Source organism: Aquila chrysaetos, chromosome 8, assembly GCF_900496995.4.
Source record: "Aquila chrysaetos chrysaetos chromosome 8, bAquChr1.4, whole genome shotgun sequence".
In the NCBI taxonomy this organism is placed as follows: domain Eukaryota; kingdom Metazoa; phylum Chordata; class Aves; order Accipitriformes; family Accipitridae; genus Aquila; species Aquila chrysaetos.
In genome coordinates, this window is record NC_044011.1 from 20,513,931 (window position 1) to 20,538,912 (window position 24,982).

The window sequence follows — 24,982 nt, forward strand, 5'->3', positions numbered from 1 at the left end:
GTCTTGTTCCTGCTACGCAGTGCTGTCAACAACTGTTGCATCTGAGAACCTACGTGTCAAGTGAGATTTTTCTGAAGAAAAGTTAAAAATTCTAGATGAATAACTAATCAGTATTGCTTTGTCCAGTTGATGATAGGTGAAAGACTGTAGTTAGAAAACTGTGTCAGGCTGTGGTCTGCAATTAGTGAGACAAATTGAGATAAATGAAGTGACAGGAATTGATGCATTGAACAGTGGTTGCAGAATAACAAGATTACAGTGTAATGAATTGTGAGGAAAGAAAGTTATTCAACCTGGGAAAAAAGCATGAAGGAGTTTTTCATAGGTTTTTGGTATGTAGTGATGGTCAGGGTTTTTTTCTGCTACAATAGCAATGATTAGGAAATATTTTTTCTCAGCTTCCCTTATACATCCCCAGATTACACTGCACTGTAGAGATATGGTTAATTTTTGTCGTAGCTGAGGTGAGTGGATTACATGACTTCAGAAGAGCACCTTTGTAGGACAGCATATTCTAGTACACAATTTGAGGCTGTATTGCAATAAACTTTTAATTTGGAAAACATCCTGTCGTATCTGTTTAATACTTAAGTTTGCAAAGGGCTTTAGAATTCTTATCATTGAATTGCTGCATATGAGATACAGAAATAACATTTTTGACATAGTAACATTTTTCATTTTCAACTGTGAAACAAAATCAGTCTGTATTCAGTTACGTTTTCATTAAATAACCTAAAACTGAATATTCTTTTTAAAATTTTACCTTTTTTAAATCTGAGGTAAACAATTAGTTGGTTTTTTTTTTTAATGCATTGCTTGCTTTTCATTAAAAGGTTATTGTCAATATGCACAGTAAAACTCAAAAATCGTGTACTAAATACTGAAGCACAGGTATATTCATATGTTCTGGTTTAACTCAACCTTGTATCATATATTGTAAAATGAATGTGAAAACTTGTTTTGCACCTCTGGTGCATGGTTTATATTATATTGTTCATGGTGATTGTTTCATTTAAACGTAAGAGAAGGCTTTTGTACTGTAAGGGTGATCAAACACTGAAAGAGGTTGGTCAGAGAGGTTGTAGTCTCCCTCCTTGGATATACTCAAAATCCAACTGGACATGGTCCTAAGTAACCCGCTGTAGCTGAACCTGCTTTGAGCAGTGGGAGTGGAGTGGGTGATCTCCAGAGGACCTTTCCTAGCTCAATTAAACTGTGATTCTACATAGGATTTCTTTGTGTTTATTAATTAAAAAAAAAAAGTCTTACACCAACAATGCAAACATGAAAATTCCTGCCAAGTCACAGTAGGACTACTAGAATACCTCAAATTAAGAATGTGTTAATAAAATAGGGACCAAAATGTATATTCTGAATCCCAGTTCTTCTTTCTTGCTTTGTATCAATATGTGATTTTTTTTTTTTTTTTTTAAGTGGGTAGGTCTGTGTTTATGTCCTAGTTTGGATGAGGTGATACAAAAGGTCCTCCTTTTAGCTTGTTCATTCCTTCCTCCCATCAGCATATACCATGTGTGTTGTAGCTTCCAGGCTTTGAAAGGTGCATTAAAGTCTTGCCTCTTACCACCCTCTGGTACGGAACAGTAGGTACTTTAGTAAGTCTCTCCAAGTAGATGAAAATATTTTTCTTTACTATATAGGTGGCATGCATGTTGCTTTGTTTATTGTTTTACCATTGAAGTCATCCCTGTTTAAACACTGTTGTACTTTTGCATGAATAATGTTTACAGATAATGGGCTTGATTTGCCCTGTAGAAGAACCTGGGGGCAGGTGGACTGTGATATTCTGGAAGACTCTCCCAGAGAGGTTTTCTCAGTTCTGGAAAGTGTGTTTCATTTGATACAGATGTGATTTGTTCCACTTCACCTGGAATTTTTAAAGGTTCTCAAGTCTTAGTTTTTTTGGTTCACAAACATTTCAAAGTTCAAGGACCTCTTATTTGAAACCTGTAAGAGTTCTAGAAGGTATGTGCTTGAAACGGTGCCCTTTGTCAACATACTGCTTCCTGTGCATGTCCAATCTGCGCCAATTCCTGATATTGTTGATGCTGCTGTTACTACTTTGCAGTATGATGACTGAGTGTGCAATTTCATAATTTACAGCTACCGCACGGAGGTTGTTTTTTGTATTGACAGGTTCCAGCAGTTCTGGAGCTTCAAAAAGTTGTTGGCCTTAATCTGGTTAATTGCAGTAGTGTGACCTCAGGATCTTCATATTTAAGGAGAGGAAAACAGTCATGGAGCATTTTGTCTTGAAGATGGCTCTGCATTCCTTGAAGAGTTTAAGGAATTCCTTATCCTCTCTCTTCCTAAGAAGATGAAAGCCCTAACCATAAATCTTGGACGCTATCCCTTGATTATTTTGTTATTATCCACCCCCCCCCCCCCCCCCCCCCCCCCCCCCCCGGTCAGTATAGCTTATTACCTGTTGAATATTTAAATCCTCTTTCAAGGAGATTATAGCTAGACTGTTTTGAGTGTGTTCAAGCATGCTGTCAGTCCACAGAGGAGTTTCCACTAGATGTTTGCATTTAATGATTTTACTCCACCTTCAGTCATGTTTCTGATTGGGTTATATTCTGTGTTTGAAATAGAGGACTCCTTTAGCTATCTATGGGTGGATTTGACAGCTACTTGTTCAGCAGCATAAGGGCATTCTTTTCTGTTGGTTGTTTTGTGGTTGGGGTTTTTTTGTATCCTTTTTGCTTTTTGTGATACACTAGATGTAAGTATTTTCTACATTTATATCTATTTCCTTTGAATCCATGCTTGTCTTTCCTTTCTTATACTTACCTGCCATGGTAGCTTAATTATTAATTCAGTTTTTAACTGAAACTTTTTTCAATCTGGCAGTACTGACTAGCTCCAAACAAGATAATTTCTAGTCCAGCACTGGCTTTGAAATTGCCCAAAGCCATTACTGCCTAATGATTCCATAGCCTCCAAATACCTGCATCATTGCTTCCTTTCATAAGAAGCTTTTCCAGAGTCTGCTCAGTTATTCATCTGTCAAGGCTAGGCCATTGGATCCACAAGCTTTTTCTGTGTTGGGTGTAGTCAAGTACGTGGATGTTCATCAGTCTTCCAGGATACAGTGCTTTAAAAAAGGAATTGTTCTTGCTGTTGCACTGGTTTTGATTGCTACCTGTCTCTTGAATCTCCACTGCTTCAGTTCTGCCAGTTATTTAAACTTAGTGTAATTATTTTAGGTTAGCTACAGGCAATTTATTTGAGATGTTGATGCCTCAAAGTTTTTATTGTTTGAGTTGTCACCTGTCAATTTACACTGTCGCTTCTTTCCTCGTGGCACTTTCTGTAGTCCAACCAACCTATTGAAAATAATGTATTGTAGTCAGCTGAATTGAATTATTTCCTTTTAGTTACTGAACTTTAGAAAATGCCCTGTTATCCCCTGACTTCTATCCGGACATCATGCTGCAGAAATACAATAATGGGAAAATACAAATGACACAGGTGCTGTAGGACAATGTGGGAAGTATAATGCAGACATAGTCAAGTGATTTAATGCAGCTAGCTTCTGTCCAGCAGCATCTGAGCTGTGTGCACAGCCCTGGACCTGCTGATCCTCTTGGGTCTTGCTGATCCTCTTGGGTCTTCTTTGGGACTAAGTATTTGTCAACTTCCCACACCTTCCTGTGACAGGTTTTACAACAGCTTATTTTCAAGAGGTCCTAGAATCCTGCTGCATGGTAAGGAAATGCCCAAGCAGCTTTTTGGTGAGCCGTATCTAGCTCAGCTGTAGTTAATAAACCCATCTGTTTGATTGTACAGAGTTACCGAAGTCTATTTCCTGTTTCAGCAGTGCTGAAGCATACAGACTAACTCTTTGTGGATCATGTGGTTCAGTTGCTGCTGTGTGAAAATGTAGCTGGCTTTTTCCACTTGGAACTTGCCTGCAAGCAGGGCTCCTCTGCCCTTCAGAACTGTGTCCTCTGAAAGCTGGGAAATCTTTCAGGACGGCTTTCTCTAAGCCCAGTAACAGTCCATCCCAGTAGTTAGAAAAATGAGCAGATGTGTCAAGAGCCCAGATTTGCCAAACAGGGAACTTATGACTGAACTCTGGTGGGAATAGTGAGGGGAGAAATTAGCGCCCATGAATGTAGATAAGGTTGAGATTCTCAGTGCCTTCTCTGCATTGATCTTCACAGACAAGGTCTCATGGGCCTTTGTGCCTGGAGGTGGGATTGAAGGAGGAGAGAAACTAGTAGTACTACAAGAAGATTGACGGATCTCTTGAGAAATCTCAAGTTCATGGGATTAGATGGATGCTTCTGAGGGTGCTGAGAGAGCTAGCTAATGTCATTGCAAGCTGGCTTTCTCTCTGAATAGTTGTGGAGATCAGGGGTGGGCCTCAGTGACTGGAGAAAGACATGTTGCAGCCATCTTCAGGAAGGGCAGGAAGGTTGATTTGGGGAACTGCAGGCTGGTCAGCTGCACTTTGGTCCCTGAGAAATGGTGGAGCAGGTCTGCTTGGAAGCCATTTCTGGGCATATGAAGGTGAAAACAGTAATTAGGATTAGCAAGCATGGATTTACCAAGGGTACTTGTCAACCACATCGTCTGCTGTGATGGAAAGACTAGAACTGTGGTCGAGGAGAGAAAAGCAGTGATGTCATCTACCTTGACTTCAACAAGGCTTTCACCATGGTGTCTAAGAGCATCCTTGTGTCTCATTTGGAACATTACAGTCTAGATGAGACTGCTAGGTAGATAAAAAGTCTGGATCATGGAGCTCAGGGAGTCTGATTTGGGATGTGTCATGCTTCATATCTTACCAGTGACCTGGCACAAGCAGGAATGCACCCTCAAGTTTGCAGGTCTTCAGTGTGGAGGGGTGTGCAGTCAGTGTGTTTGTATACATGGCTGCTGTCTGGAGGGACCAGAATTCATAACAAAAGACAAAACCACCTTTCTGTTATATAGAATACCAGGGGAAGAAAAGGGAATAAGATAACACCACTTCTTTGTTGTATTTCTTAAACGAAATGGCATCTGTTGGCATTGTTTGGAGAACCTGAAGTTCTGCATTCTCCTTCAGTGCTGAAATCCATGCATATGTGTGGATACTTCTTTGTGCTCTGAATGAATGCTTTATAGGTTTGTTTTATAAGTTAAAAGTTGAGCTATAGCAAGCCTGTATCAGAAAAGGCTGGAAGGTATTATTTGCTGTTGTCTAGCTTTTTCACTTTTTATAAATTCTAACCTCGTTACTGAAATTCTTCAGGGAGAAATATGGGTGCAGACCATTCCTCTAACTTGATCAGTAACACACTATTCAATTTTCTCTGACAATTATTTGAAAGTCTTCATTTTGTGTTTCTGGATTACATCTGAATATAATACTAAAAATTTTGAATGCTATTCCTTTTCTGTTGCAGTTACTGAAGATGGACAATACAGCTGTTAATGGAATAGCTAATAATGACATAGGATGTTTATTACGTGCTTTCTTGTTATTTGGGGGGGGGCTGTTTGGTTTTTTTTAAAACAGGAACATGACCCCAATTACTCTCTCTGTCTCACATCAACTCTGTAGAACCTCTAAAACCTAGGTGAAAGAAAAGGTTGATAATTGGGAAAAGCTTAAGTTTTAGACTTGTTGCTTTTGCTGGTTGTGAGGAATCACATACTCTGACTCATGTCACGTAATATTTAGAGATTGCACATGAAGTTGTTACTGAAAGGTTGTACATAGGAAGTTGTTACGAGCATTTTATGCAAGGTGTGCTGCTCTTAAATGTATGAAATTGCCTCTGTAGAGCAGTTTGCATTTTAAGTTTCTTTGTACAAGTAACTATGTGTTTTGTTTCAGATTATGGAGCTCTGTGGTGCAACAAGACTTGGCTATTTTGGAAGAAGTCAATTTTACATTGCTTTGAAACTTGTTGCTGTGGCCCAATCTGGTCTCCCTCTAAGAGTGGAAAGCTTAAATACAGGTAAATTGCAGGACTGGGGGGGGGGGGGGGTAGAATTGAGTTAAGTGGAATTATTGTCCTTGGTTCACAGATTCTTGTAGAGTGACCTTGTAAATTAGTGTGGTATGTCTTTTTATACATGTTGCTAACTTAAAAAAAAAAAGTGGAGAAACTGTGAGGGGGTGTATTCTTACTATGCAATAAATAGGAGGTGAAATACCTTACTCTTAATAAGTGTTGTGTTCATCACAGGGTAAATGAACAACTACTACTGACTTGTGTAGGTTCAAGTTCATTCTATAGATTACTAATGTGAGAACTTGTGTGCTATATCGTCTGAATAAAGTACTAATAGGACTAATGTGAATTGGAACAAAAAGAAGAATGCAACATTTGCAGGCTTTTGTAGTTGCTGAGTTTATGAAGCCTTGATTGCAACAAATGAAAGGTCATCTTTTCTAAAGTCACATTCCTTTGCATTTGGCTTGGCAGTTTTCTCCCTTCTTAGCGCAAATATGAAGATTAGTGGTTTAAGGTTTTTCTAGTGAAAAACCTGACCTGTAAAAGGTCTTTGAAGTCTGTTATCAGCCAAAACACCTGTTATCCTACTTTTCAAAGGTCAGCTGTGGTGTGGGTAGTGAAATAGGAACAGGAGAAAGACTCTCTCTGGGAAGATGGTTCAGAACAGCAAACAGCAGAAAGAGTTTTGATATGAGGCTTTACTGTAGCCTTCTGAGTGACATAAGTGGATCCATGTCAGCGTTGCTCTGTAAGATGAAAAGAGACCTAGGAAGATGAAGTAGTGAGTTTTAAGCCACTGTAGCCCTTTGCAGTGTAGTACACAACTTGCAACTTAAATATCTGGAGCACAGCTTTGCATTAAGGCGACTTCCCTAGTAGATTTTATGTCTAGAATACATGTTATGATATAATATATATGCGCTAGTAGTTAAAAGAAAGCTCTAGGAGTTTTTTGTGTCTAAATGATACAGATTAAACACAGTAGTTAAGAAGACTATATTAAAAACAATCTGATAGGGCTGAAGTATTTGACAAAGCTATAAAAAAGAAAGGAATCATCTTGTATACTTTTACAGTTATGTTTATTCTAGGCTCATACAGTATATACTGCTTTCATGTTTTTTTGTAGCTTTTTGGAAAAGTACATCGTTTCAGTTAACTTTTTGCTACTATCCAAGTTCCTTTCTGCTCACAAGCCACCCTATGTTTATAAACCATTTCCCTAGTTTTCCTGATGAGTGTTCCCAAATCTAAAGCTTCAGCAAGAATGCCCTAGAATCAGAAAGTTGGAAAAGGGACCTTTGACTCTTAATATCTGATAGAACTGGAACTTGATGTAACAATTGCGGGATTTCTCATCAAATGCCCGTTGAAGAAGGCAAAGACTAAAATCTGTGTATGTAGCTTTTTCCAGGGTTTTCATATGCTTGGTTTTATTTTAATGCAAGATACCTTAACTGGAAGGAGCTTTTCTAATTAAAAAAAAAGTCAGAAGAAATTTGAAGGAAGGAATTGAAATGAAGGTAGAGGATTCATTCCAAAATATCAAATGTTGATGTAAAATTAGCAGCCATTGGAACTTCTATAATGGAGTACTTCTCCTTGATTCATGATGATACTGGAGATACTTGTAATGGTTTCTGGGCTTCTAGGAATAATTTTCTGTAACTGGTTCCAAACCTACTAAATACAACAAGTACAATTGACAGAACATTTATTTTTACCCTAACTGTTTTTAGCTTTGGTTGTCTGTTGCCTTGGTTGCAGTGGTTCCAGTCCTGTCTATGAAGTTCCTGCTCCTAGGATGATTCAAGTGTTGTTGTAGCAGCTAACTAAACAGCTAAAATACAGCAGGCTGAAGACTTACAAAATGATTCTGAGCTTGGGTTACCTTCCTTTGAAAACTGGGGTTCAGCAGCCTGGCCAGCTGTGTTCTGCGCACAGTTTATCTCCAAGAGGTCTTGAAAAGGAATTGTTAGAGCCATCCCTAACTAAACAATATACTTTTTCTCTCTTCAAAGTAAAACATCTAAAATTAGTTAAAGCTTATATTTTAGGATGTCTGCTTTTTAGTTCTGCATTCTATGCATGTTTTAATCAGTGATTTTTTCTTAATGTTATTCACTCTTTTATCATGGTATTTTCTCCCTCCCTTCTTGTTTCTTTTGTTCACTTGTGTGTCTCTTCAGTAGACAGGAAGCTTGCTTTATGTGAGTTGCTGAGTGGAGACAACAGTCAAATTTTGAGTACTAAGTCCGTCCAACATGAGTGACATCCAATTGATTCTTAGTTAACAAAGTGCTTTTTTGATTACTCAGATGTCCAGTGTAGTAAAAATACTGGCTTTAGTTATTACACTACAAACCTCTAAATCTGTTGTTCCTTTGCTGTCCCAGAAAATTTTCCTTCCAGGAAGCTAAAAGTTGAGAAATTAATGAGCAGTGTCTCTTTCAAAGTAATGTTTATTTTCTAAGTATGGAATACAGTTTTTGGTGAAGAAAATGCTAACAAGGATGTGGGCCTAAAAAGTACAGAGAAGTTTCTAATTTATTCAATATCAAGATTTAATTCCATTCAGAACAGCTATCACATTTATAATTGAGGGATTTCTGAATGGTAACAAATGTTGTAGTGTAGACAGACAGGACGGAGGTAAAAATGACAGATTTCAATTTGCCATGTAGTAAATTAGTACAGCAAAACAAACCTATATTTATCTAGTCTTATTTTTAAAGAAGACAATAGAGTATTTTGTGTTCCTTCTGAGCCCTCTATATTATTTTGTGAAATAGTGCTAGATATCTCATGCCAAAGCCTCGTGTTGGAACAACCGATTGCATAGACTTCCCCTCTGTCAGTTTACTGTTCTAGTGTCTGTGTTATCCCGTTTTGCAAGGATACAAATTTTCACTTGTATGCAATGACTTTCTCACTTTTTGGCTGGCTGTAGTTCACTGTTTAGCTATGTGAAAACTTTGCTAGTGCAACGTGGGATACAATGCTAATGTGAAAATTGTCATCTAGGAACGAGGAAGGCGTCAGGAATTGCTTTAACAGTGTTTCCACATGATGGGTAACCACAAATTTGGCAAAGAGGCTGTGTTGCATGCTCTTTCCCTGTGATGAAAGCTGTTTGGCATGTTGAATTGTGCTCAGTGATAGAGGCTTAAATCAAGAATTTATGTTCTTAGTGGAGTGTTGTTGTTTAGTACTGGATACATAAAGATGTCTATGGATACATAGTTGTTAAATACTATGGATTCAAATGACACTCTTCACATACAAATCAGTTTAATGTTTAATTTTTTATGTAATAAACTGTATGCAATTTCATCTCATATTTTAATACAGTTGGTAGTACCACTGATTCATTTTCAGTACCAAAAGGAATTCATGTAGGCGGTCAGCAAGAGAAATTAGATTTGAGCCATACTTGTAAATTTGTTTTGTGTTGGAAAAATAATTTCCAAGTAAGCTGTACAGCAAATTTGCAATTTATTTTTATTCACAGTGGACCAGTAAGAAAGTTGTGGTTGGGATTCAGAAAAATGTTAGAAATCTTGTAGTGAAAAACTGAAGACTTACATAGCCTCATTTTTGTATCAGGCTACTCTGAACCATGGTATATAAAGCTAAGGACTTCCTAGCATTTTGTAGAAACTTTGCTTTATAGGTGTTCGTAACAAAGGGAGGTGATATTGGAATTTTCCCAGTTGTATCCCAGTAAAACAGCTAATTTATCTTATATTTTAGAAAGATGTACACAGCTGTGTTTAAGCAATAGTTGCAATTTTTGCAGGAAGACTAGATTATATTATCTGTTGTAAATATAAACATGACATTGGCTCACTAAAAGATGTTAAATATACTGCCGTATTTTAGTATTTGTTTTGCTGATGAACCATTCTGTATGAAGAATCTAATTTTATATATGTGCTAGAAATGGTAGATAAATTTTGAAAATCACACTTCAGTAATTAAATGTTGGCAAAACTAAAAAAAAAAGAGCTAAATCCAGATTATCTGATTGCTACTGCATTTAATGCAGAGTTGTAGTGCAAAACAGTTACGAAGCTCTGTGAAGTCCTCTTTGTATACCAAAAGCAGAACTTGGATAGCAGAATTGTGAAGTATATTGCAGAAAGGGTATTTGCTTTTTTTCCAGCTGGCAGATGTTGGCTTGACTATAGCAGCAATCTCAGTGTTTCAGTAATTGAAGAACATGTGAAATTTTAACTACAAAATAGAACTGCATTTTTATTTTTAAGCATCGTACTTCTGTATAGTAAATGGTCTGCTCAATTATTTTTTTTTTAACAGTAAAGGACCTCCCTCTTCCCAGATTTGTTGTGTCAAAGAATGAACAAGAATCAAGACACACAGCCTTGTATTCTTCAGATGCTGATAACCCAACTTCATATTCAGGTGTGATTCCTCCTCCACCTGGCAGGATACAAGTCAAAAAAGGCTCTGTGAGCCATGATGCAGTTCAGCAACGTACATCAACTGATCAACAGGTAAGTTAACTTAAAAGATTAAATGGAACTCTTAACAACTACTTTGCTGCATAAGTGTCAGTTTGATAGGACTTCTAAGCTTTGTTGCTTTCAATATAGTTTCTTTAAAAAAAAAAATCATACTGATATATATTATACATGAAGACCACATATGCTTCTGAAATACTTGCATGTAGGATACTTTTTTTTATGAAGTTTTATAATCTGTGTTTAAAATATTGATGGTAATGGACAAAGAATTGAGACAGAAAAGAAAATCAATGTGTAAGACGTGATAGCAAATACCAAGTTGTAATCATTATGATATTAATACCTTGTTTATTAGATAGTTCACATTGGCTTCCTGGTCATTGGAACAGTGGTACTGAATGCCATGGAAGACTGGATTTCTAGTCCTTCAACATGCTCCCATACCTTTAAATCTGAAATACTTTATTTAGAAAGCTTTTTTTTTAAATCTCACATTTACTTTTCTCTGCCTTACATTTTATTGTTCAGCTATTTAATTGTTAAGTAGAGACAAGAAGAACCAGAAATAATAGACAGAAGTTTTCACATAGCTTTTTATTGTGTTCTAATAATGAGAAAACTGATTTCTTTTTGCTCACTGGTTCTTTCATCTTCAGCTACAGGATATCTGAATAAATGAAAACTGTAAAGGCTTACAACTCTGTGCCTCCATAATTCCTTGTTTTTCATAGTCTTTACATTCTCTTTCCATGGGGAAGTCTTTTCTGATTCTTTTCTACAAGCAAGAACACCGAGTAGAAATAACTAAATTTTGCTGGGTGTATGCGTGTCGGTGCATAACTGTTGAATGACCTGTTTTATTCCCCATGGTATGCTCTTTTTGGGGCATGTTTTGTAAGGAATCGAGGAACTTGCAAACATCCCTTAATCTCTCTGGGAATCAAGGAATCGCTCATAAACATTTATTAATCTCTCTGGGAATAGCCCAGACTGATCCAATGTAAAGAAAAAGCAAATTAGCAGAGGACATCCATAATCAATGTTTGGCTGCCACTTCCTTTCTCCCAAACTGAAGATGGGGACTGTAATGAAAGGAGGGCTGGCAGCAGATCTGAAGATAGCTTGTCATTGTCTAGTTTTGCGTAGGTGTGTTTGAGAGAGTCCTAAGCGCTTCATGACAAAATCAACAATTGTAGATCTCCTTGATCTGATGATGGGGTTTTAATTTGGTTGAAATAGTGTTTTGTAGGCTTCCATCACGTTGTTGAGTTTATTTAGTGAACAGCTATAATCTGATACAGGAATCAGTACTAGTGTAACTTTAACAAAAAAACCCCTGGTGTTTGAGGTCTTCAAGTTCTGGATAAAGAAGCCACGTATTCACAAAGATGTATAAGCATCCAAATTTCATTTCTTCATCTTGGCTGATAGAAGCAGCTTGGTATCTCTCTTTTGCACGAGTCTGTATGGGATCATCAGAATAAACTCTGTGCATAAGTCCTTTGAGAGATCTGGCCCAGAAAACAGACTTGGAGCAAATGTAACAGACAACACAGCAGTGAGTCCAGCAGTTTTAAGCTGTATTCATGGTCTAGAACATCAGGGAAGTACTGTCTGATTTTGCACCCTATTGTAAAATTGCATTTTCTGTGGCTGATTCTACATTTCTGATTCTACAGTGAATCCATTCAAGCAGCCTCCTTGTCCCAGTCTAATATTTATTGGTATGGACACCATGTTAGAAACAATTTGAGAAAGGGGCTTGAGCCCAGGTTTCTCGCTTAACCACATAAATACTCTAATTGGGTTATTTTCCAAAAGGCAGATACAGCTTTTATCCATGTTTTTGTAGAAATTGCTGATCCAGTTGTCTTTACCTGGAGATATCACTCAGATTTATAAAATGTAGAAGGAGGTTCAGGCTGTGAATTCTCATTATGTGCCACCTCTTTCAGTGATGAGGATAAGAAGAGCTGAAGTCTGAGAAGTAAATTACAGCATGTCATTTTCCTAGGGATCATTGTTCTTTCTGGAGGAATTTAAGTGTCAAAGTTAAGCTTGGATATTTCACTCTTAGAGCTTGTCATGTAGCTGTTACCAAACTCACTAATGGAGTATCTGTTGGGGGGTTTTTTGGGTTTGGGTTTGGTTTTTTTTTTTTTCTTAAACTGTTGACTGGCTTTGATAATGTGCCTGGTACTTCAAAATACATTGATTTCATAAAATACTCTGGCTGAAATATCTTATGATTTCATACAAATAATATCTTAATCGTCATCTTTAAAAACTGGGTTCATTCCTGTGCAGCTTTCCATATTGGTGAGATTTGTCATGCATAGGTTAATATCTTATGATTACAAATAATTTATGTAAAAGAATTTCACTTAGAGTATTGTCTACTGAAATGTCCTAGCTAAAACTATTTCTTTATCAATGCATTATTGTGGCACTTCCCCTCAATGAGCTTCACTTGGAGGCAGGGCATCAGGAAATGGCAATCAGGTTGTGTTTCCAAACAGTAGCTGTAAATGAGGTCGTCTTTTAAAGTAAGCTTGAGCTAAGTTCAGCAATACCCTTTTTCTATCTCTAGCCATTTTTGTGGTCGCATTTTTAGTTTATAATGGCTGTTATGTAAATACAGCATTGGCCAGAAATTTATATCTTTTTAATATTGTTAATGTTAATAGAAGGTGACTGAAGTCACACCTAGCTGTCATGGAAGCTGCAGAACTGATTCTAGGAGTCAAGCCAAATAATGAAAGATGCCTTTACTCACTAGATGGCATGTTGACTGCACATCCTAGTAGAGATAAAACATTGGGGGAAAATACTTTTTTTTTTTTTTCCTGCTGGCAGAAATTTCTTCTTCCTGAATAATAGAGGCGGAGCAGATTTGAACACTTCTGCTGATAATGTGACATATACAAGCACTTTTGTTGACATAGGTATGTTAACCACGGTGTATATACATACCTCTATACCTTGGTAGTAGCAGCTATGCTACCAAAAAATATTAATTTAGGCCAATCTTGAGAATCTAGATTCTGTTGAGTTCTTGTGCTTTTTTAAAAAGAAATCTACCTAGTAGAATTAGGAGCTGTCATTGTAGATGGAAGTTTTTTTGGCTTTACTTTTTTTTTTTTTAAAGGAGTAAGACAAATGTACTGAAAACAACTTCTTAGAAGCAGCAGCGGTGTTGAGGTTAGGAAGTATTTTCTATCTTCTGAAAGTAGCTTACAAGTAACTGAATGTTCTCAATATCAGTCTGTTGTATATTGCCTTTGGATGTTTTGTGTTTTGTTGTTAAAGCCAAAAAGCAAATACTTTTTCCAATGTCTTTAAGTGTGATCCAGGTGTTGATCAGGTATTGCTTTATGATACTTCCACCTGGCTTGCCACCTTTTTCAGGAAGGGCGGGTAGCTAGATTCAACAGATGTTGAGGATCTAACAGCTGAAAAACATGCATCTGGCAAATGCTCATAGGCTGAACCTTGCTATATCCAGATGAAAATAAAAGATAAAACTGAAGGTACTTATCTACTTAGGTGTGCATTAAGCATAATACTGGCATTCTAGATTATATTGATTTATTGCCATATCAGTGCAGCTTTAGGAGGGGACAGTTCAAATTTGGCACCTGTAGCAGTCAAAGTTTGATCATTTAAACTTTTTTTAACTATGTGAAAAGTTGTGTGAGTTTCTCTTAAGGTTTTGCCAGCAGTCCATTTCTGTTTGCTTCTGTTTTGTAGATCGAACAGGAAATTCCAGGTAAAATATATCTGGTATTAAATAAATTGTTTAGGAGCACAGAAAAGACCTCTTGTGTCATTGAGTCTAACCCTCTGTTACCATGAGAAATTGTATTAGATAACAAGTTTTTAAAAAATAACCAGTGTTGTGTCTTGAAATCACAACACTTTATCCACACTGGCCATGTTGGGGAAAACTATTCCAGAGCTTTCGTAGCAGTATAATGGAATATTTGTGGAAATATGGTGGGAATTCCCACTTAACTTTACTCAGATCAGGTAATACCTGTTCTTTTAACAGCTTTGTCCTTAGTATTTGCTGCAGAATGCTGCAAATATTTACTAGAAAAACATTGTATCCCCCCTTAGCTTTGTTTTGCTTGACAAAACAATCAGTAGTCTCAGTTTCATCTCATGAAGTAGTTATCAGTAATCCTCATAAACCTTCTCTGCCTTTGATCCAATTTAAATTTGTTTTTATTGAAAATATTTTACTAGATTTGTATTTCTTCTTCCAAATGAGATCTCACCAGTATTAATAGTATTTTGTAGTAGGGTACTCCCCTACTTCTGCTTGATATATCTCATTTCATATACCTTAGCAGCTGTGAATAAAGCAAATCTGTCATATTTTACATATTGTGGTGGTCTGATAGTTGACCTGTGCATCCAGTCTTCTCTTTTCAGCTGATTGGTTCTCATTATGCACTTTGGTATTAATTTCCACTATGCAAGAAACTGTATTTTATATTTTAAAACTTGATAGTTTACTGTTACCTATGTCCTGAAAGGAATCCATCCATCTGCCTCTTTACATTTGTTGTCAGAAATCGTCAGCATGCTATTTAGTGTGCATAATCAGTTACCTAAAGTATCAAATCAGGTCATTGCCAAATCAGTCATTCCAGGAGCATTATTAGAAACTTCCCTTCAATCCCATAGTTCCCATTCTAATACAGTCCAGGTTTGCTCCTTCTGTAGCCCATTCTTTTGTACTTTAGATTCTATTAATCTCCACATTGTTGGAATTATCTTGTATGGCACCCCAGTGAAGTATGCTGAGGTTCAGACTAAATGTAGTGCAGTTCCTTTGTTCAGAAAATCACAAAAATACTATCAGCCAACTTCAGTAAAATTTCCCATGCTGATTGACTCCCTTTCCATTTGTCTCTGTTTTTAATTATTATTTTCTTCGAAACCTAGTCTAAAACCTTTCAAACTGTTGAGGTTAGACTAACAAGTTTGTAATTGGCTGAACCACACACCCCCTCTCTAAAAAAGTCTAGTGCTGCATGTGGAGAAGTTCCCATTGAACCTTGAACTATTTTATTCTTCAGTATGAATGCTAGTTGATTACAAAAACTTGGGTTCTGCAATGCAATTACCATCTCTAGTATAATCTTTCTTCATGATGGATCTGTTCCCTGACTCTTATGCAGGCTGTGTGGTATCAGGACCTGGATCACAACACCCTTAGAGCTACCCTTCGGATACCATGTCTGGCTTCATTGTCTCTGGAATTCTCCTTAGGAGGCTTTCTTCTGGCCTGAGGTGTGAGATCCAGGAAAAGGTTTATAATCTCATTTGACTCGTGTATGCTTGCAATGCCCTTTTGAGGTTGAGATCCCTCCAGGGTTGCTTTAGCACAGTATTGTGTTGCCTAACGCCAGTTTGTTTGACTTATTTTCACTAAGGTTCTTCTTTTAGAGCCGTATATTGTATCACCTTTTTTTAATTAACATGCTATTTTTAGTAACTGCTTGTCAGTCCTGAAAAAGTCCAAGTTCTGAGTCCTTCATAGTGTCTTGGTTTTGTAATTACAGTTTGACAAACATCATGCTTTTTTACAGCTTTTTTTAATGTGATTTTTTTAAATTAAGGTGGATTACTTAATTTTTGCCTGTTAGCTATAACCTTATTTTTTATTAGTTACTAAGAAGAATGTTCTCAACAGTTTGATTTAACATGGAAATGTTAAATAGTTATTAACTATTTATGTCAACATGCTTTTATTTAGATCTGTTTTCTGGAATAATGTTGAGAAGAAGAATAAATGTCTTAAGATAGTAAAAACCAGAACGTTGTAATTGCTATGATTTTTATTGAGGTTTGTTTGGAGAGAAGTTAAAAGCTAGTGTTTTAAATGTTTAAATATAATTGCATTGAAAGTCCTAAAACAGTTTGTCAAAATAAGGTTTTAACAGTAGCTGATCTAATAAATGATACATCAACTACAGTATGCAGATGATGAGTAAAATTGTCAAAGCTCCCAAAGAGATTAGGTGGGTAAAGTCTGTTAAAATTGGTGAAATTCAAAATCACTGTTTGTCTAATTGCCAAATTAGGCAAACTCTTGTAGTTGTTGCATGTTAAGATTTTGAAGAGCAGTTAAGTTAGGTTCTGTACCCTAATACTCTCTGAAAAATCTGATCCTGGATATTTCAGGCTTTCAAAATTAGTTTCTTTTATTAATAGATGGGACAGATGAAAGTGAACAACCCTACTTCCTCAGCTGCAACATACACTCTCATAAACTGAGAGTGTATGTTGTTGTTGAGGAACAGATGTGGTTCTAATGAATATACTGCCTCTGTTTACTAAAGGGTGAAGCTTAATGCAAAATTGAAGTGGAAACTTTGGACAGCAAACCATGTTTTCTAGGCATGAGTACATGAAAATGACAACTTCTAACTCACTGCTAAGGCAGATATATGGTTGATGTTAACTTATCTATAAGGGGTAAATGAGCCTGTATGTAATTGGAGTTTCAGCAAATCCCTGCTTCACTGTGTTTTGTATGAGGGTCAATGTTTCTATAGTCCTGCCTCCTCCCTAGTCTTTCTGGCTTACATCTTCCTAGTAAAGCCATCTAAATTTGGTTTAAACTGTTTTGGGAATATGATTCTTCTAATGATAGTAAAGCTGAAGATGTGGCTTGTCCCTCTTTCAGGAGCTTTTTGACATCAGAGTTGGTGGTGTGCTTTTGCTGTTTAATAATTTTGGAGTCTGTAAGCTGAAGCTCCAAATCAATTGTGGGAAATCTGTAAATGTTCAGCATTCTGATATAACGTTGACTGAAACATTGAGAACAAAGTTATTTATTGTGCTTGTACTTCTGATGATCTGATTCCCATTATTACAGGCTTTACAGAATCACATGAACCACATGCAAAGTAAACATTTGGAAGAATTGAAGTTGAGGAATTTACAATCTTTTCCTATACCTTGAGCATAAGGCCAAACGTTAGACGGAGGCTTACTGAATAGTTACAGTTGTCAGCTTCATTAGGGCAAGGCTGCTTCATGAGGACTATGTGTCAAGAGGTTTAATGTTCACATGCGGTTACTAGAAGTAGTGAGTGGTTTCCTTTAGGTAGACTATTATACATTTGTCTGCCTCAGGTTTTCTTCTGTGTCTTTCTGGACCATCTGACTTACCAGAGTAAGAGTATTGGAGTAAATGAATAGTGTCTGTGACCAGGCATAGCTTTCCGTAGGTTTACTCATGGTATTTTGTGTAAAAACTCAAACATCCTTCAAATCTTTTTTGATAAAAGATGACTTGCATAAAAGCCAATGGAAGAGGAAGCTTTTCATTGATTTCAGTGATGCATCATCATGGTTCTCCTGTTGCATTATGCTAAGCAGACTAACCATTCAACCTCGGTTCTAGCTTCCAGCCTGCAAGTGGCACTCTGGATACCCTGACTCCTTCCCCTCTTGCCCCCATGTACTTGTAAGGGTAAAAATGTATTGTCATCTGAAATAAATTTCTTGTCAAGTAAGATGCTAAGAGGAGGAATCTTCAGGCAAATTTCAGAAAGGCATGTAACTGCAACAAAAAAATCTTGAACTGGTGGAGGTACTGTGGAAAAACAGTGACTTTGACTGTGCAGTCAGCTGGTCCCTGAATTAAAACTTGAAGTGAATTGGTACTGCTCCCAGCCACTTTGTAATACTCTTTGCCAATACATATGGGCATCATTTAAATGCTTTGAATGGAAAGTTCAAAATCTTGTGGCCTAGGAACTTACTTAAGGAAATCTGACTCAATGGTCAGAACTTTCAGAAAACGTCTCAGTTGCAGAATCAACCAGGCTGGCCCTGTATACTGGGAAGTAAGAAATTCAGATTGGAAAAAAAGGTGGAAGTTTACATCAATACATTAAAAAGTAACCAGTCATCATGGCCATAAAACTTTTCTGTTGGGATGAATGTAGTTTTAGTATGTACCTTGCTTGGAAAAAAGCTTGTTTATGGCACTTCCTCACTGACTTTTAGACTTTTGCAGATGTAATATTGATTAAAAAGCATAATGACCTTTGAATATTTGACAAAGTAAACCAGTTCAGTTTTGGGAATCATGTGGAAGCCTACAGTCAGTCTGGTTGTTGGTACTTGATAGTATGTTAAGTTGTTAACATAGAGTACCAAACTTCTGGGTATTTTTTGTCTGTTGCTGAAACAGATTTTGAGGTTTTTAGCTTTGTTTTTACTTTTCAGGAAACTCGGAGTTCAAGCTTTGCTTTCTTGTACTTGTTTTCACTAATACAGTTTAGTTCAAATTGGGAGATCTGGCAAACAGGAATTTCAAAAGATCTAGATAAGGGAGGAAATTACTTTCTACTGCATAAATACGTCACTTTGTACAGTATAAATGATTTTTCCCTTGTATTTTATTTGAAATGGAATGAATCTGGCCATCTGAATGTCTCATGAGAACTGATTCCAGGTAGGAATTGCATGTGTGATCCTCTGTTTTCCTACCTGTTCAGGGAGAGCATAGTACAGTATAGGATTAGAGAGAAGCTTGATCCTATACATCAGGGCAAAACTACCTTGTAATTTGTACAGCAGAGAAATATATTCTAGATGGCATCATTCTTTGAAAAAATTACATCTATGTTTTTGCATATTAAAAAAAAAAAGTGGCCTGTCTAGTGATTTTTTTTTTTCCAATGTTTAATTCTGTTTTTTTTTTTTAAATGAAAGTAACTGATTGTGAATCACTTGATGAAAATTAGGTATGATAATAAGTTGTACAGTAAGTAATCTTTTCTTTTGAGACCTGGGTTCAAATGTAACTTTTATCACAAGTGAAAGTGAGTCTCATAATCTAGTTTCCTTTGTAGCTAAGTCGTTTAACTTGGCATTGCTGTTGTCCTAAGAGTGCCGAGTTAAAAATATATTAGATGACGTTGTTTGAAGTGAACGTGTCCAGTCACAGTCATACTGTATCTGAGTTCTCCTGTTCCCTCATTTTAATAAGTACTAAAATTTTCACTCTCTAAAATGAGACTTTAACTGCAGTGATGGTTGTTCCTAGAAATAATGGTTTTAGATAGGCTTTTGTGTATTTAGTCATTTAGTAAAAAACTTAAAAGGTTCCTTTGTTTTATTAGGAGTCCACATCTCCAGTTGTTTCACCACAGCAATCCCCACCAACCTCTCCACATACATGGAGGAAGCACAACCGCCATCCCAGCGGAGGGAATAATGAACGACCTCTTGCTGGACCTGGGCCTTTTTGGGCTCCATTTAGTGAAGCACAACCAGGTATAAATATCTTATGTTATGCTTCAGCTGTAACTCAAAGTTGTGGAATTCTTAAGTATATTAAATGAGTTTAGGGCAGTTTATCTTTGTATTTTCCAGTCCTGGAAACTTTCTTGCAGATTCAAATGTTCATGTTGATGGCAGCACTGTGGAATCTGTGGTCTTGCATATGGCGGATCCATTTCTTAGTGTGGTATGGGAAACGCTTAGAGTTTGGAGGGAGGGAAAGAGTATGAAAGTTTCCCAGTGGAAGGTTTTCTAATACAAAACTGACATCCTGTTGAAATTATGCAGGAACTGTCAGTATACGAAAAATGTGGGGAGCTCAAGGGAAAGCAGCAGACAATATATTGTTTGTTTGAATTATGTTTCTGATAGATTAGATGAATTGTCAGAAAAACTAATTCTCTTAACATTTTTTTTTGCTTTCTTTAAATTTTATGTAAACATAACTGAAGCTACTGTATCTCCAATCTGTCAAGGTAGAACCACCTGTTTCAGTAAAGCTTTTCATCCTTTATTGTTCTTCATTTAAAATGAAGACTCTCCCTGTTGTCATATCACTGTGCTCAGATTTAAAAAGCCAACGCCCTTAATATCTCATATTTCAAAAAGTTCTGTTTTCTGATGTCTGATAGACTTAATAAATTTGGGAACAGCGGAGCAATTCTAATTCAGGTTCTGTTTTTGATGATACTGGTAAATAATATGTTGCATTTTGTAGGCTGTAGTTTCAGATTGAACTGTGGTTGGTTTATTTCAGTTGTGATATTCCAAAATTGATCTATTACCTTTCAATTTATTGTCATTCTGTAGTTATAAGCATCCATGGAGGACCAGGGATTCCTTTGATAGAATTGGTTGGATAAGGAAATAAGTTTTATTTTAGAAGTGAAATGGGTTGTATGCAGAGGATTATGCCAGTGTCCTGAATGTTGTTTGCTAGTAAGTGCCAGTCAGTTCAGAATAAAAAAATAAAGATTATTAGTCTGCTCATTGTATATATAATCACTTCTAAGGGTTCAGTCCAGGCATTGTGATTTTTCAGCAGTCAATTTCTTGACTTTTTCTTGCATAGTTTAGTTGATTTGCTTTTCTTGCAAGCTGAAATACAAGTTTGTCTGGTAGCTGATTTCTAACTTGTGAAGTTTTTCTAACTTAGGAAGTCAAGGACTGCAGGAAAGTGTGCAAGTGATTCCTACTTTTGAAGAGTTCAATATTGTCCTCTTAAAGTTGTAATACCATGTTAATATTTCCGTTTGGCAATGCTTTCCCAGTGGTGTCAATGGATAAATTTTTCAGTAGTAGTCTGAAAATATTTCTGAACTAGCTCAATATTCACCAATTTTATGTTCCATATTGAAACACATTCATAGTGTGTTTAAAGTAATTCGGAGATACTGTTATAGAAGGATTGTCTGTTCTGCCAATGCTAAGAACAGAATGGATTTTCGTATGTTAGTTTAACAAAAATTGTCATTCTGATTCACTGGGTGATTCTTTTGCACTGCAGATGATTAATTATTCCTTTGAATTTCAGCTGTTGTAGACAGTTTGTCATTCTTTTTCCCTCTCTTGAGCCTACTTTTTAAGGACAGTATTTTGTAGAGGAGTGATGTTCTACTGACATTTAGGTAGAACCAGATAGACTGTTGGTTACCTTTCTTAAACTCAGCTCTGCAAGCTCATCTTGATTCCAATGCAAGATGTTTTTGAGAAATTTGCGAGTAATTTCCAAGTATGTGATACTATTTCAGTAGGATTTAAGGCAGGACTATGCCATTTCACTTGTGATCCAAGAAAAATAAGAACCCAGGTCTCTCTGCTTATATTTCACATAATGTGAAACATTGTTTGAGGGTAATGGGGCTGTCAACTGAAAGCATGGAACCTCAACTGTAAAAATGTTTCTGATGGGTCTAATAATAAACAGCATGTTGCCTTAAACCAGAAGGACAAAAATCAAACCATAATTTTTTTGTTTGGAGAAAGATGTGTTTAAACAAGAAGATTCTGACTTACGCATAGTAAAGACACTCCATTGCATCATCATACTCCCACCATGAACAAAATTAAATAGTGCTTTCTGCATTGAATTGGGCTACAGAATGATTATTAGATGATGACTCAATTGTTTTTTGTAAAAATCTTACACCTTGTCTTGTATCAGAAGTCTTAAGCATAATGTATAGTTATAGTTCTCAATTTCTTGAGGAAGAAAACCTGTTGTCATCTCAACAAACCAAAAGAATTTGGACTTTACAAATTTTTTGCCACTGTGTGGTCCAGTAATTCAGTTAGGATAGTGTTAGTGATGCTTCTTAAGTAGCTGGACTCTGAGGCACTGTCATGACTAGCTCAGTGTGCTTACACATATGAGATCAGAAGCCAAGTCTTGTTACCATCTTTCTTCAAGCCTTTTTGTAAAGGGAGACCCAAAGGGTGCTTGTATTTTGCTTTAATATCAGGAACTAAAAGTTCAGTGACAGACATTGATCACCTGTGTAGAATGAAGTTTGTAGTTAGTTCAGGTGTCATCCTTAAATGTTGGAGTCAATTCTATTAAAACCTGAGTCTCTCAAGTCTTCCAGGTGTCCTTGATTTAACAGCTTATCTTAAGCTGTTCAAAAATCATGTTGTTATGTCCCAGTTCTGGTTTGCATCTCTGATCTGGATCAGTTTTCACAGAATAATACAGTGGATGACAGAACCCCTTGTAGGAAACAGAATTGTATATGAGATGAGAGCCTTCTCTTCTTACAGTTACAAGAAGTGGGGGGGGAACCTTCATACTTTTACCTTTTCAGCTGGTTTTGCACTACAGCTTCAGCAGCTAGAAGGATGCTGATGGTGACAAACTTGGGAGAAAGAACCCCTTCCCCACTTCAAATGATAGTTGAGTGGCATGTCAGAATAGGGTCTAAAAATTATTTTTTATTACCTTGTAGTCTATTTGGACTGGAAGCAAAGCAGTGCATTTATGTTGGTATTATCCAAATAATGATTTCAAACTAGTAAAAAAATCTGAGGTCTTCTGTTCAGTCGTAGGACCTTTGTTAGCTTGCTTTGGCATTACATCAAAGTTCTGTTTTGATGTCTGAATATGTATAAGAACTTGCAGCCCTAAGCCACACTTCTTTCTTTTCCTTGGGAGAGATTTTACTGCAGTTCGTGAAATCAAGAACAAGAAAATTCATGGACAGAAGTGGAACATGTCTACTGTGCTAACAGTTCACTTGCATTTTTAGTCCTAAGATATTTACTGTGCTTGCAGGGGACTGAATAGTCCTTTGTCTACTACTTACTGCTTCAATAACTGTTGATGATTGGCCTTGTTACAAGTTAAGGATTATTCTTACCTGGACATGATTATTCAGGGAGGAAAAGAGCTCTACAGCATTTTATCTTATTGCAAAAATTCTACTCAACCTTCTGGTTTTGTTTCATCACAAATTGGTGGTAAGGAAAGCTTTTGCTAGTTTACAAAGTTAGTTGAAAATTTAGTTCTGTGAGTAAACCCACATTTGTGTAGTTATTGAAAAGTACAAGCTACTCAGATGTTATCTAGATAAACCATTTCTTACATTTGTAGCTTCAAGTGAGGGGGTAACTTTTCTCCCACAGGAAACGAAATCATTTTCCACAAGCTATCAACTTGTTGGTAAGATATTCAAGCTCGAGCAGAAGGATATAAACAGCCACAGGAATTCAAGTTAGGTCTTCATACTAAACAGTGCATTAGACTTCACCAGCTAGTTGAAATTTGATAATTGGTCTTAGGCCTACTCTCTATTCAAAGTGCTGTTAATGGTGTCTCCCTGATGAAAATGCACAGAGACCATTGAAGGTTGTTTCTTCATTGGGTTACAAATCATAAAATAAAAATACAATGATTGTTTCAAGTCTTCTCTGTGACCCAGTTTTCTTCCACCTTCCCTTCTACTTCAGTGTTCCCAGTCTGGTCTTGCAGATTGAGAAGAAAGTGAGGGGTGACTATTTCTAATTCAAATGTCAAATAGATGTAGTTTTATTGATTGAGTTACTGGTTGGTGGCAATCCATGAGTATGTGCGTAGATCCAGGTGTCCACAATAATCTTTCTCCAGTGTTCTCCAGCTTTCCCATCCTGTGTCCTAAAACACTGCATCGCAGAGTGAATAACGGGAACAGTAAAGCAAGGGTATTCTTGTTGGGATTATTTGAAAAGGGGAGAAAGGAAACAGTTCTTGTAATACTTGTAAAGAACTTGGAAGGTATGACAATTTGGTGCTACTGGCATCTCCATTGCTGTCAAGCTACTGCTTTGGAAGAGGTGGTGTGCTAAGTGGGGTACAAATTGAACTGTACTAAGACAAGTTGTTGGGAGAAGCAAAGGTGGAGTAAACATATGTAAGATTAGTGGTAATAATGTCAGTGTCTGAAGGGCAGAGAGCCATTGTATCAAAAGTAAAATTTGAGTGGCATATCCATAGGAGAGATGGGAAGGACTTGTCTGAATCTGTACCATACGTAAGAGTATAGCAAAGATAAACCAGTTATAAGCATTTCTCTCATTACTTTCACCTAGGAAAAAGGTCATTTATGGAATTAAAGAGTAATTGCATACGGCCAGATAGTAAATAGCAAATGCTAACAATGTTATTGTAACTTTAGATGTTAGCCCTCAGTGTGCCTCACTGATTCTCAGATTTCCTTCACTCTGTTTACTGCAGATTGTGTATTAGTAGTGTCATCAGTCTCCAAGAACCCAAAATTGTTGATATTTGTCCATTTCATAAATGGATTACCTATATATGAATGAACTTCTAATAGCAATATTTTTTAGTCAGCATCTTGACAATAAATTCTTGGGTTTTAGTGCTTCAATTTAGATCTTGGTGGCAGAATTAAAATTATGACAGTGATGTTGTATTTCTTGTTTGTGGGTTGTGTGGAGGGCTTACAGAAACTCACAAGTTGACCTGCCTTTTGAAAGGAAATCTGTTTCTACATATGGGGTAGAAATTCCTATCTAAGTATGACTTTAACATATTTCAAGAGAAAGCATTTAGTTGTGCGAGAAGAATAGATTAATCATTTTCACAACTGCTGTTTAGATTTAAGGAGTTCAGCATTTCTTTTAGAAGGCAAGGAGTAGAATGGAGTCCTGGGATTCTTCTAGACTCGTTCTAGATGGTTTGTTTTCCCTCTGCTCAGAGTTCCTTAAATTTTTAAT

At 36.7% G+C, this 24,982-nt stretch overlaps 1 protein-coding gene across 15 annotated transcripts in view; it reads left to right on the plus strand.

Annotated features, from left to right (window-relative positions):
• REPS1 (RALBP1 associated Eps domain containing 1) overlaps positions 1–24,982 on the plus strand; it is a 75,986-nt gene that overhangs the window by 11,094 nt on the left and 39,910 nt on the right. For 14 of the 15 annotated variants that reach the window (XM_030021324.1, XM_030021338.1, XM_030021326.1 and 11 more), the window contains exons 2-4: positions 5,852–5,975; positions 10,296–10,492; positions 19,615–19,768. In XM_030021324.1, the coding sequence (XP_029877184.1) occupies positions 5,852–5,975; positions 10,296–10,492; positions 19,615–19,768 (475 nt within the window). Of the gene's footprint in view, positions 1–5,851; positions 5,976–10,295; positions 10,493–15,651; positions 15,783–19,614; positions 19,769–24,982 lie in introns of those variants that run through there. The other variant, XM_030021341.2, reaches the window with a different exon arrangement.